General features: G+C 36.7%; 1 protein-coding gene across 4 annotated transcripts in view; it reads right to left on the reverse strand.

The window, feature by feature from the left end:
- The window catches only part of SCAPER (S-phase cyclin A associated protein in the ER), a 423671-nt gene that overhangs the window by 331122 nt on the left and 78229 nt on the right, over positions 1-14320 (reverse strand). For all 4 annotated transcript variants that reach the window (XM_027521864.1, XM_027521861.1, XM_027521865.1 and 1 more), the window contains one exon: positions 2469-2569. In XM_027521864.1, coding sequence (XP_027377665.1) covers positions 2469-2569 — 101 coding nt within the window. The remainder of the gene's footprint in view (positions 1-2468; positions 2570-14320) is intronic.

The raw sequence follows: 14320 nt of genomic DNA on the forward strand, positions 1-14320 counted from the left end.
GGGAAGTTCTTAAGGTAAAAAAAGTTGCCTCAGGGATTTCTCTGGTGGTTCAGTTGTTAAGGATCCGATTTACAATGCAGAGGACATGGGTCCTATCCCTTATCAGGGAACTAAGATCTCACATGTCTTGGAGCAACTAAGCCCCTGTACAACTAGAGAGCTCCTCTGTCACAACTACTGAAGTTCACATGCTCTGGGGCCCACACCTTGCAGCTGGAGAGTCTATGTGCCACAGTGAAAGATCCTACATGCTGTAACTTAAGATCCAATGCAGCCAAATAAATAAGATGTATTTTTTTAAAGTGTTGCCTCAGGTATATTTTTGAACCATGATGCCTGGATAGGCATAGCTGTTAAGCTTGGAGTTGGCCTCAGAATCTTTCTCAATCTTCAACATAGCCACTGCTAGCCTGGAGTTTGCAAGCAAGAAAAAAAAACTAGTTAGCTTCTATAATGCATTGACAGTTACATTACAGACCCTTTTTGGATACAAGGAACAGAAACTTCATAAAGCTAAATAAAAAAGAAAATAAAGATTTATTGCAAGGATATAAACTTACAAGGATAAGGACATCCTCAAGGTGGCTCATGAGGATTAGGTCTGGAAGAGGCAGGCTTTAAAGCAACACTCTCAAACTCTGAAAGACCAGATGATTCCCCTCATTTTTGCCCTCTCTGTACATCTATTCTGTTTTCTTTGAACCTGATTTCCTCTGCTTATCTTTTCAAGGGCAATACAGTCACCAATTCCAAATCAGCATGATGATCTGGTTCAACCCCACTAAAGAATGTATCCCCCACTCCCATCCAATCTAATAACCTATTATCAAGGGGTAAAGGTGAAACTGCTTATTGCAAAGACAACTAGTTTCCCTGAATTTGGTTTCCTGGGAACCAAGACTTCCTGGATTTTTCCCTTGGGATTCCTTCACTCACTTGGTTTTCCCCTGGGGTTGACAGACTAGGACGATGCCTTCTCAACAGGACAGCTCCACTCACTGAGACTGAACCAAGGTTAAATCCAAGGAAAAGAATCAGCCTAGGCCTGTTTTCTCTGGGTAAAAGGGCATCACTGTAGCTTCATGTGAATTGACCCACTTCACAAAAGCTCAGGCTTTACTTCTAAGTCTAAACTAAAGAGCAAATTGTTCTTTTGCTTGTGCACATAACCAAAACAAGACTAAATACAGTTGGATTATCCATCTCTGGAATATGTCTCGGCTCTCCCTACTGCCTTTCCTCGAGCCTGAGTAGCCAGCATCTAATCTATAAACTATACTGCTGAATCTCAACCTTCCCACACTACAGTCAGAAAGATCTTTTAAAAAAAAAAAAAAGTCTGATATGTAATTTCCTTACTTAAAAACCTTTATGACCCAAAATAAACACTAAAGTGTTTATCACGTCTACAAAGTCCTACATAATCTGGTCTCCGCCTATCTCTCTAGGTTCATCTCATGCTACTCTTTGCCTGTTCTATTCACTCCAACCCTGCTAAACTCTGAACTCCTGGACTATTCTGTGCTCTCTTGCACCTCCAGGATATCCTATACTGTCACCTCTACCTGGGATTACATTTTTCTTTTCTCCTTGTCAAGCTAACTGCTTCTTGGTATTTCTGCCTCACTGAAATATAAGCTCCTTGGGGAAATCCTCCTGGGCTTAACCAACTGGTTGATGGTACCTTTTATTATACTCCCAAAGTATAGTATGTTTCTTCGGGGTGACTCTTTGTACACGGATAAGTATTTAACCTCAGTGTTTCCTGTCAATGCACTGCATACTTCATGAGGGCAGGACTGCGTCTGTTTTTCTTAACCACAATAGTCCCGGAGACCGATTCCAAATGAAGGCGTGCTGTGAGCAGCGCACAGTGCAGCTCTGTGTGCTGATTCCAAATGAAGGTTTCTGAAATAGCTCTGGTCTTTCATTACTCCCCTAGTCTCATCAATTTCCCTCACTGCCTACTACCTTAAGAAGAAATACTATACTTTTCCCTACTTTACTGTCACTTCATATGCACCCTGAACTTCTATAGCTGTCCTTATTCCCTTCATCTGAAAGGCCAACTATATTAAAATCCATCACATTTTTTAAACACTTCTACAATCTCCTCAAAATCTTTCCTGATCTATTCCCCAAAGGAGATATGACTCTGTCCTCTGGACACCTATAATATTGACAATTTTTTCATAGTAATCAGTTCTATTTTATCCCATCCTTAGACTACAAATTCATGAAAGTAGTAAGTATATCTTACTCAGCAGTTACATTTCTGTACAAGATAACAAGTGCCTTGCACTAGCAGGTACCCAATAAAATACTTGTTACTGAACTTGAGAAATGCAGCTCCCAACTTTTAGATCTAGACAAGTTTCCAGTTAAGCTGAGGTCAAGGTCATTGTCAATTTTAATAAATGCTTTAGAATCTGCCAGCTGCTATAAATATAAAGACCAGAATTCATTACCTGCTTTGAGCATCTGTCTTCTCCAGCTTTTCCTGAAGTTGAATCCAGTCAATTAATGCTTTGAAATCTCTTACATAGTTATCCAGCATCATCAGCACCTCCTAATTCAAAACAAACAAACATTAGATTCCATTCTGAAACTAAAGAGCTTCAAGAAAAAAAATTTTAGAGTAAAGGACTTAGGAATTAATAATTTTTACACTAATACTCCTCACTGAGGAAGCAGCAAAACCTACCGATATCTGGGAGTAGGGGGTTATTTTCATTCTGTTTGGTAAGAAGTTAGTGAAGCTCACAGTCTAAAGACCAAAAGATGGTATTGATATTCCTTCTCAAGACTTTCTCAACTGAGTATTTTTTTAATCTTTTTATTGCTATATTTAATAAACAGAAAAGTACATGAAACATAAATGTACTGATAAATTATTTCAAAGTAAGGACTCATGCAACCACCATCCAAGACAAAAAATTTAACACTATCAGTCTCTAATAAAAGTTCCCTGATGTCTCCCTCCTAATCACTGTTCCAAAGTAACTACTGCTTTGACTTCTAATAGTTTTATTTTGAAATTCATAAAATGAACTCATAGACTATGTATTATTTTGTGGTTTCTGTCATACATTTGTTTATCAGATTCATCCATATTGCAGAACATACCTGCCATTCACTTACTGTCATATTCCAAGGTCACTACTGAACAGTATTCTATTAACATTTACCCAATTTACAGTTTATCAAAATTTATTGGTTGGTATTTATTTTAATATTTATTTACCTAATATTTATACAATCTAATGTTGATGCATATTGAAGCAATTTCCAAATTTGGGATATTACAAGTTATATGCTATTACTCATGTACATGTTCACTGCACATATGTATTATTTCTATTGAGTGTATGATCAAGAGTGTAACTGCTGAGTCACAGAGTAGGCCTATGTTCCACTTGCACATATAGTAACAAACTGTTTTCCAAAGTGGTTGCCACACCCAGCAGCAACCCTCATCTATACCTGGAATTGTCCATTTTGGGTCTTCTTTTTGTGTTTTTAACCTGAGCCATTCTGGCTGATGACGCTGCAATGGTTTCATTTTGGTTTTAGTATGTGTTTCGCTGATTATTAATGATTGTCAGCCCTTTTTCATATGCTTATTGGCCAACTTCTTTTTGTAAAGTGCTTATTCAAGACTCATCCCGTTTTTCTAGTGTCTTTCTCTTTCTGATGTGCAGAAGAACTTCTTTTGGATATGTGCCTATTGTTGATTCTATGTGCAGCACATATAAGCTTGCCTTTTCACTCTCCTAATGGAATGGAATCTTTTGATGAACAGAAATTCCAAATTTTAAGGTGGTCTAATTTATGACTGTTTTATCTAAAGACTGATATTATTTGTGTTATTTTTATGTATTCTTTTCCTATCACAAGGTCAGGAAGATTTCTCCAAAATTATCTTTTAAAGCATGGGTCTGTGTCTAGAATATCTCTTCTGTTACATTGGTCTATTCTTTTTTTTTTTTTTTTTTACATTGGTCTATTCTTATACCAGCAGTAAATTATCATGCATTGTTACAGCTCTAAAATAAATCTCAAAATTCAGTAAATTCTCCAACTTTATCTTTGACCTCAAAGTTGTCTAGGCAAATTCCAGCCCTTTTTGCATTTCCATACAAATTTTAGAATCAGCTTGTCAACTTCTCAAGGGTAAAAAAAATAGAATTAATTGCATTTGCACTGATTCTATACAGGAACTGAAAGAAAACTGATATTCTTATAACATTGTTTTTCTAGTCTTTACAGACCTATAGCTCTATATATTTATCTTACTCGGTGTGTCTCATAATGTATTATATTTTTCTGTGTAGAGGTCTTACATATCTTTTGTTAGACTCAACCCTAAGAATAAATGGTAGTTGCTTTAAATTTTTTTTCAGTTAATGTTGATTTTCCTGGATCTCCTAAGTGTGTTTATTGTGTGTGTATACATATATATGTGATCTGTAAATAATGACATACTTATTTTTCTCCATACATCTCATATCTTTTATGTCTTATTCTCTTATTCCTGTGCTGGCACAAGGCTGAAAAGAAATAAAGATAGTGGCCGATCTTGTCTCATTCACAATTTCAGAAGGAAAGCTCTCAACATCTCAGCATTAAGCTTGATGTTTACTCTAGAATTTTTGGAAGATTCCTTATATCACTAAGGATGCTCCTTTTTATTCTCAGTTTACTAGTTTTATCATGAATGGGTGCTGAATTTCACAAAGTATTTTTCCAAAATCACTGACATGATCATATGATTTTTCATCTTCACTCATCTAATCTGGTAAATAACATTAATTTCATATTCAAATGTTAAAGGAACACTGCAGGACTGCAAAGAACCTGACTTGATTGTGATGTACCGTACCAATTTTCAAATCACTAGATTCAATACATCGTTATCTGGTTTAGGACTTAAGCATCTGTACTTCAGTGTGGCCTACATTTTCCTTTCTCATAACGGTTTTGGTTATCAAAGTCATGCTGAAAGGAATTCTCATTTTTCTATGTTCTAGAAGAATTTTCATAATACAGGCTTTTTTTCCTCAATTTGTTATTGAGATATAATTCACAGACTATAAAATTCACCATTTTAAATTACGCAATTCAGAGCTGTGCACCATATATACACAGAATTATGCAACTGATTCCAAAACATTTTCATCATCCCCCAAAAGAAACCTTTAGCAGTCATTCCCCATTTTCCCTTCTCCCCAGCCTTTGGAAACCACTGATCAACCTTCTGTATCTATGGACTGGCCTGTTCTGGACATTTCATATAAACAGAATCAAATCATATGTGGTCTTTCGAGGCGGCTTCTTTTAGCATAATGTTTTCATGAGAAATGCTGGGCTGGATGAAGCAAAAGCTGGAAGACTGCCAGGAGAAATAACAATAACCTCAGATATGCAGACGAAACCACCCTTATGGCAGAAAGTGAAGAAGAACTAAAGAGCCTCTTGATGAAATGAAAGAGGAGAGTGAAAAAGTTGGCTTAAAGCTCAACATTCAGAAAACGAAGATCCTGGCATCCGGTCCCATCACTTTATGGCAAATAGATGGGGGAAACAGTAGAAACAGTAGCTAACTTTAATTTTGGGGGCTCCAAAATCACTTCAGATGGTGATTGCAGCCATGAAATTAAAAGATGCTTACTCCTTGGAAGGAAAGTTATGTCCAATCTAGACAGCATATTAAAAAGCAGAGACATTATTTTACCAACAAAGATCCGTCTTGTCAAGGTTATGGTTTTTCCAGTAGTCATGTATGGATGGGAGAGCTGGACTATAAAGAAAGCTGAGCACAGAAGAATTGATGCTTTTGAACTGTGGTGTTGGAGAAAACTCTTGAGAGTCCCTTGGACTGCAAGGAGATCCAACCAGTCCATCCTAAAGGAGATCAGTCCTGAGTGTTCATTGGAAGGACTGATGTTGAAGCTGAAACTCCAATACTTTGGCCACCTGATGCGGAGGGCTGACTCATCTGAAATGACCCTGATGCTGGGAAAGACTGAAGGCAGGAAGAGAAGGGGACGACAGAGGATCAGATGGTTGGATGGCATCACCAACTCAGTGGAGATGAGTTTGAGGCTCTGGGAGTTGGTGATGGACAGGGAGGCCTGGTGTGCTGTGGTCCATGGGGTCGTGAAGAGTTGGACACAACTGAGCAACTGAACTGAACTGAATGTTTTCAAGGCTCATCTACCTGGTAGCATGCATCTGTACTCCATTCCTTTCTATAACTAAATAACTGTGTAAACACAACTTCTTTTATTCACTTTCAGTTGATGGATATTTAGGCTGTTCTCACTTTTTTCCTATTATGAATGCTGCTGGCTGTGAACATTCATGTACAAGGTTTTATGTGAACACATGTTTCTAATTCTCTTGGGTATATAAATGGAAGTGGATTTCCTGGGCCATATGGTAACTCTAACATTTAACATTAACTACCAAAATTTTTTTCACCAGTAGCTGTACCATTTTACATTGCCGCTAGCAATATGAGAGGGTTGCATCTCCTTCAATCCTTACCAACATTTGCTATTTTCTGACTTCTTGACTCTAGTCAACCTAATGACAGTAAAGCGATACTGTTGTTTTTATTTGATTTTCCCTGATGACTAAAAATGTTGAGCACATATTCATGTGTTTATGGACATTTGTATATCATCTATGCAAAAGTGTCTATTCAAATTCTTTGCCCATTTTTTAACTGGGCTATTTGTCTTTTTTATTTTTGAACTGCAGGAATTTTTCATATATTTTGTATATTAAACTTATCAGACATATTGTTTGAAAATATTTTCTCTCATTCTGTGAGCTGTCTCTTTACTTGTGAGTGTCCTAATAACACATGTAAGTTTTAAATTTAGATAAAGTTCAATTTACATATTTATTTGGTTACTTGTGCTCTGGGTATAATATTTGAGAAAGTACTGCCTACTCCAAGGTTACAAAGATTTACATCTATGTTTTCTTCAAAGTTTTCAAAGTGACTTCACTTTCACTTTTCACTTTCACACATTGGGGAAGGAAATGGCAACCCACTCCAGTGTTCTTGCCTGGAGAATCCCAGGGACAGCGGAGCCTGGTGGGCTGCCATCTATGGGGTCGCAGAGAGTTGGACGGGACTGAAGCGACTTAGCAGCAGTAGCAGCAGCACCAGCATGTCCACTGAGTCAATGATACCATCCAACCATCTCATCCTCTGTTGCCCCCTTCTCCTCCTCCCCTAAATTTTCCCCAATATCAGGGTCCTTTCCAATGAGTCAGCTCTTTGCATCAGCTGGTCAAAGTATTGAAACTTCAATTTAAGCATCAGTCCTTCTGGTGAATATTCAGAATTGATTTCCTTTAGGACTGACTAGTTTCATCTCCTTGCTAAACAAGGGACTCTCAAGAGTCTTCTCCAGCACTACAGCTTTGAAAGCATCAATTCTTCAGTGCTCAGCCTTCTTGAGGGTTCAACTCTCACATCTGTACATGACTACTGGAAAAACCATAGCTCTGACTAGATGGACCTTTCTTGGCAAAGTGATGTCTCTGCTTTTCAATATGCTATCTAGGTTTGTCATAGCTTTTCTTCCAAAAAGCAACTGTCTTTTAATTTTGTGCCTGCAGTCACCAACCGCAGTGATTTTGGAGCCCAAGAAAACAAAATCTCTCACTGTTTCCATTTATCCCCCACCCATTTACCATGAAGTGATGGGACTGGATGCCATGATCTTCATTTTTTGAATGTTTGTTTTAACCCAGCTTTTCACTCTACTCTTTCACCTTCATCAAAAAAAAAAAAAAAAACGCTTTAGTTGCTTTTCATTTTCTGCCATTAGAGTCATCTGCATAATATCTGAGGTTATTGATATTTCTCCCTTCAATCTTGATTCCAGCTTGTGAGCCATCTAGCCTGGCATTTCATGTGATGTATTCTGCATATAAGTTAAATAATCAGGGTGGCTTTAGAGAAGAAAAATAATCTAATCCAAGGTTCTACTGAGAATCACACTTGTATTTAACTGTCCTGTCTTTTTCATTCTATTACTGCTCTTCCTCAGTCGTTCATGACCTCATATTTTTAAAGAATACAGGCAGTTATTTTGTAATATGTCAATCAATTTAAGGTCAAATTAAATGAATTATCAGGAATACCACATTAGTGATGCTGTGGTCTTCTCAGTGCCTAATATAAAGAGGCACCCACTATGTATATGTCCTATAACTAATGATAATAAATTTGATAATTTGATAAGTGGTATCTAACAACTCCCTGCTTAAACTTCCTATTTTTCTCTGTACTTGAAAGCTACCTTTTAGGGAGATATTCTATAACTATAAATATCATGTTCTTCAACAAATTTCACTAATTTAAGATCCATTGGTGATTCTTGCCTGGATAAATTATTATAATAATTTCTAAATAATGGTTTTCTAATTCCATCATTCCTTCTACATTTATTACTTAGCATTCTATTATAGAAAAGTTGCTTTCCCTTATTTGACTATTTATTAATTTACTTATTCATAATAGTATGGATTCATCAATTTCTATATTCTTCAATGATCCATTACTATCATTGTTTATTTTAATACTTGAATTGTCCCAGATTTGGCAAATGGGAAGTTGCTGATGCTGGCTCTTACGTATTTCTGACATGTTACCATTGCATCAGATTATTTCCTACTTTCTGTCACAAAAAGATTTTTTAGGCTCATCCTGTATTTTCGCTGGCCCTGCCCTGGAATCAGCCGTTTCTCTAAGCAGTTCTGGTTCTGTTCATTGGAGACTGATATATTGACCTAAGTGATATAAATACCTAAAGATCAGGTATTTAACGTGCTCACTGATACTGGTGCGTCAGAGCTTCAGGGCACTCCCAGTTGTTGTTGTTCAGTTGCTATCTCGTGGAGTTTCTCAAATTCATGCCCACTGAGGTGGTGACCCATCCAGCCATCTCATCCTCTGTCGCCCCCTTCTCCTCCTGCCCTCAATCTTTCCTAGCATCAGGGTCTTTTCCAATTAGCTGGCTCTTTGATTCAAGTGGCCAAAGTATTGAAACTTCAGCTTAAACATCAGTCCTTCCAATGAATATTTAGGGTTGATTTCCTTTAGGATTGACTGGTTTTATCTCCCTGCTGTCCAAGGGACACTCACAAGTCTTTTCAAACCACAGTTTGAAAGCATCAATTCTTCTGCGCTCAGACTTCTTTATGGTCCAGCTCTCACATCCATACATGACTATGGGAAAAACCATAGCTTTGAGGAGATGGATCTTAGTCAGCAAACTGATGTCTCTGCTTTTTAATACGCTGTCTAGGTTTTGTCATAGCTTTTCTTCCAAGGAGCAAGTGTCTTTTAATTTCATGCCTGCAGTCACTGTCCACAGTGATTTTGGAGCCCAAGAAAATAAAATCTGTCACTGTTTCCACTTTTTCCCATCTATTTGCCATGAAGTGATGGAATGGATGGCCATGATCTTTGTTTTTTGAATGTTGAGTTTTAAACCAGTTTTTCACTCTCCTCTTTCACCCTCATCAAGATGCTCTTTAGTTCTCTTTGCTTTCTGCCATTAAAGTGGTATCAACTTTACATCTAAGATTATTGATATTTCTCCCCACACTCTTGATTCCAGCTTGTGAGTCACCCAGCCTAGCATTTCGCATGATGTACTCTGCATATAAGTAAATAATCAGGGTAACAATATACAGCTTTAATGTACTCCTTTCCTAATTTTGAACCAGTCCCATTCTAACTGTTGCTTCTTGTTCTGCATACAGGTTTCTCAGGAGGCAGGGAAGGTGGTCTCATATTCCCATCTCTTTAAGAATTTTCCATTTTGTTGTGATCCACACATTCAAAGGCTTTGGTGTAGTCAATGAAGCAAAAGCAGACAGCAGAAAAACAAACATACACATGAACACATCTACACCTATTTCTGTACCTAGCTGTGTACAGGTATTTTAAAAGAAATTTAAGCTCATACCAATGCTTCCAAATTCAATCACCTATTTGTTGTTGTTGTTCAGTCGCTAAGCAGCGTCTGACTCTTTGTGACACCGTGAACTGCAGCACGCCAGGTTTCCCTGTTCTTCATTATCTTCCTAAGTTTGTTCAAATTCATGTCCATTGAGTCAGTGATGCTATCTAACCATCTCATCCTCTGTCTTCCCCTTCTCCTCTTGCCGTCAATCTTTCCCAGCATCAGGGTCTTTTCCAGTGAGTCAGCTCTTCACATCAATCACCTATAGTTCATTCTAAACTTCTCCCTTTCCATATTGTAAATCCTTTCTCTGAAAATGAGAAATTTTATTCCCTTTATATTCAATATCTTATTTTCTTAATATTTCTTATGCGACCAACCCACATCTGCCAGCTACTTCTAATCCATATTTTTTTTAATGAGGTGGGAGAACAAGAGAATAGAGAAGGATCTCTTGTCTTTTTAATGTTCTATAGGACCTGCAGTCAGTTACCTTTTTCATATCTGATAGCAATATTAGTAGTAATATTATCTTTTTCATCACTGATACTAGTTTCCACACTTTCTAATTTCTTTTCTTGATTAACCACAGCAGCAGCTTCTGACTTTGATGATAATGTCTGATGTATGACAGTTCTATTTTATTAATTTCTGCTCTTTATCATTTTCTTCCTTCTGATGTCTCTGGGTTTAGTTTACTTTTTCCCCTAACTTCTTAAGCTGGATATTTTGATCATTGGCTTTCAGCCTTTATTTTATTCCAGAAATTATATGCATTTTAGACAATGGCAAGCCACTCCAGTAGTCTTGCCTAGAAAATCCCATGGATGGAGGAGCCTGGTGGTCTACAGTCCATGGGGTCTCCACGAGTCGGTCGCGACTGAGCAACTTCACTTTCACTTTTCACTTTCATGCAATGGGGAAGGAAATGGCAACCCACTCCAGTGTTCTTGCCTGGAGAATCCCAGGGACGGCAGAGCCTGGTGGGCTGCTGTCTATGGGGTCGCACAGAGTGGGACACGACTGAAGCGACTTAGCAGCAGTAGCAGCAGCAGCACTATAAAGTTTCCTTCAGATATGACTTAGGCTCCATCTCACATATATTATTTTTGTTATTCAGTTCAAAATATTTCCTAATTTCTACTATAATTTGTCCTCTGACCAATAAATTACTCAGATTATTATTGCTGAGACTTCCCCCTAAGGATTTCTATCTTTTCCTGGATCGTGCTCCTACTATTCTTCTGCTTAAGAATTCTTCACTCTCCCTAAGCTGTCTGTAGATTTATTATTTATCACCTAGCTCTTCCAGTTATCCTCAGAGATACGAAAAGTCCCTCTACCCAAACATTTTTACCAGTGTATGATAAAAGAAATACAGGGTATTTGATAAAGAAATACAGGGTATGCTCATTCATTTATTTACAAATGATATAAGTCCACCATAGACAAAAGAATTCAAAAAATATATAAATCTGCATTGTTCAATATGGTAATCACTTGCCACACGTGCTTATCAAGTACATGAAAGGCAGCTACTCTGAACTTAGACTCTGACCAAAAAGAAAGAATGTAAAATATCTTAATAATAATGATCATAGTAAAAATAATAATAATCATACTTATTACATGTTGAAATAATTTTTGATGTATTGGGTTAAATTTAAAATATTATGTAAGTTATTTTCATATGTTTCTTTTTGCCTTTTTAATGTAACAAGTAGGAAATTTAGAAGTACATATGTGGCTCATGTTATATTTCTATTGGGCAGCATGGACAGGTTATAGTAATGTGGCAAATCTAAAAAGATGAGATATTTTTAAATGATAAGTTTCTGATTCTACCCTTTGATCCAGTAACTAACTGTGCAAGTAAAATATCAGGCAGAGGAGGTTGGTCTTAACAACACATGACACATATAAAAAAGACTGTAATTTCACTTGACACTAAACTCAAGTTGAGTAAATAGTTTGCTGAGCCAGAGAAAAAACTGAATATGGCCTCACACTTCAATAATACAATTATAATAGCAACTATGAAAAGGCTGGGGGTCTGATCAGCATAAGGTAAAATGAGACCACTTCCTCTGTGGGTTTTCTGTCTGTGTGAAACATTTTTTTTACTGCTAACCTGAATTTCCACTCTCTTTCTAGTTTGGGGAATTGGGTTTTTGCACAGACATAAAAGGAGAAGATCTTCCTGCTCTCTACTACTTGACAGTTAAGCACAGTAATATGATTGGAACTTAACCAATCAGACTCACTTGCCTGGGACTCTGAATCTCAAGCAAGCAAGGCAAAGATAAAGAGGAAATGGTGGTATTTAAAAAAACAGCAATACATCCTAGCCAGATGTTTCTCTGCAGAACCTCCCTGGTTTCTGCCTATTTTCTAACCCTGATTCATGGGTTTTAGTATTAAATCTGTGACCTGTCCTCTCGAAGAATTAATTTTTCTATTTAATCAGCTAGAGTCTAATTCTGTTGCTAGCTACTTGCTAGCCACTAAGCCATGGTAAGCACAATTTAAGGAGGATAGATAGATAAAGTAGAACACAATAAACCAAGTGTGATAATAAGGAAGATTTTAACATCAGATTATAGTAGGAACTACAGTAAGAACTGGATGACTAGGCTTAAAGACTAATGGGATGGTATGATAAACATCTTCACATGAGAGGTTGTCATAAAAGGGATTATATTATTTCCACATAAATACAAGTTATAGAACAAAGAACACTCAGTGAAAATGACAGATTTTCACCTGCCAGAGCTGTCTCAAAAAGAGAATTATTTACCAGAGGGAATACGGTCAAGGGTAACCGTATAATGGGTAGGTGGATTAGACAACTGTACTAACAGTTCTAAGATTCTATGATTTACTCACCAAAATAAAATGTTAGAAATCCACAATGTGTCAAAACACTGAATCAATGAAATTCAAACCAGAAGAGAGAGGTATTCAGTGATTTGAAACATCAACAGCATGCTAGCAAATGCTGCTCTTTAGCCTGAGTGAATTAAACAGAAGATTATTCCCTCAGATGTCCAATGTAACATTTATCAGTGGTACTTTATGACAGAAATTAGTTATAATCTACAATCCCTCTTAAAGCAAATTTCTACCCTCTCCAGTCTTGTTTAGAAATTTTTATTCTAAAGAATGGGCTGAATAAGTAAAACTATTAGTGACAAAAGATGTTACATAATGAGTAAATTTCAGAGGATTATCTTATGAATGAAGAAGTCACATAGTCTATAGTCAGTCACTTAATTTTAAGATAACATGAGTTTAGTGATCTGGTTGTGACAGCACAGAACCCAAGCCCCACTGCATTGACTCCTGGCCCACTGCTCTTTCTGCTAAGTCATACCTCCAAGATGTTCTATACCAGCAGCAAGAAAAATAAAAAGAAGAAAAGATAGGAATGAAAAAAGTTACTAGCAAATCCATTATCAAGGGCATGCTTCCCTCCAGTGTTCTTCATCAACATTTTTTACATTTACTACTAAACTGAAGCTTTCTGAAATCAAATTTAAAAAATAATAACTGTTAGTCTTTTAAATAATCTTTAATTCTGCTAACATATATGTGAAATCATCAGTTTAAAAAGAAATATATATGGAAAAGTAAATGTTTAAAATTTTACCAGCATTTCTAAGGCAAATAATACAAAGCTGAATATATCAAAGGCCATTATAATTATGCATGATGTAAAACCAGTTTTAATAATACGGGTTACCTGCATTCTGTTTATCAAATACAGCATTTGCACAGACACTAAGCCTCCAATTACAAAATATATTTCAAACTGACTGGATTTCACAGGAATCACTTCTAATTCAGTTGATCTGCACTCTAATTTTCCTCTTTAGAAAATCCAAAATCACATTACTGTGACACTACATTCTACTCATCTTGCATTTTTTCTTAGCACTGACTAGTTTTACATGAGAGTAGCAATGAAAATTTTACACAAAAAGATTTAAAAGCATAAGCCACTAAGATCCACTCCACATCTGACAAAAGGGAATTGATGTCAGGTTTAGCTATGTGCGGACATTGCTTAACTGGCCATAGTTGCCATGTTTCGTCTTAAATGCTAAGACAAAGAACTTTAAAGTGTATTCACTTTACCAGTATCATAGTATTCTCATCTTACTGTAAAGGCATGCCAGTCCCACTTTACTATAAAAGGCAACTTTCCAATTCTCCCAGAAGATGACTATCAGAAAATGACAGCCAGCTATAAAGATGGTTATTTGTTTTAAAAATATATTACTTTTCCATAACAAAGTACTGGACTCATGGTTTAGTATCAGTGG

The sequence above is a fragment of the Bos indicus x Bos taurus genome, chromosome 21 (assembly GCF_003369695.1).
Source record: "Bos indicus x Bos taurus breed Angus x Brahman F1 hybrid chromosome 21, Bos_hybrid_MaternalHap_v2.0, whole genome shotgun sequence".
Lineage (NCBI taxonomy): Eukaryota > Metazoa > Chordata > Mammalia > Artiodactyla > Bovidae > Bos > Bos indicus x Bos taurus.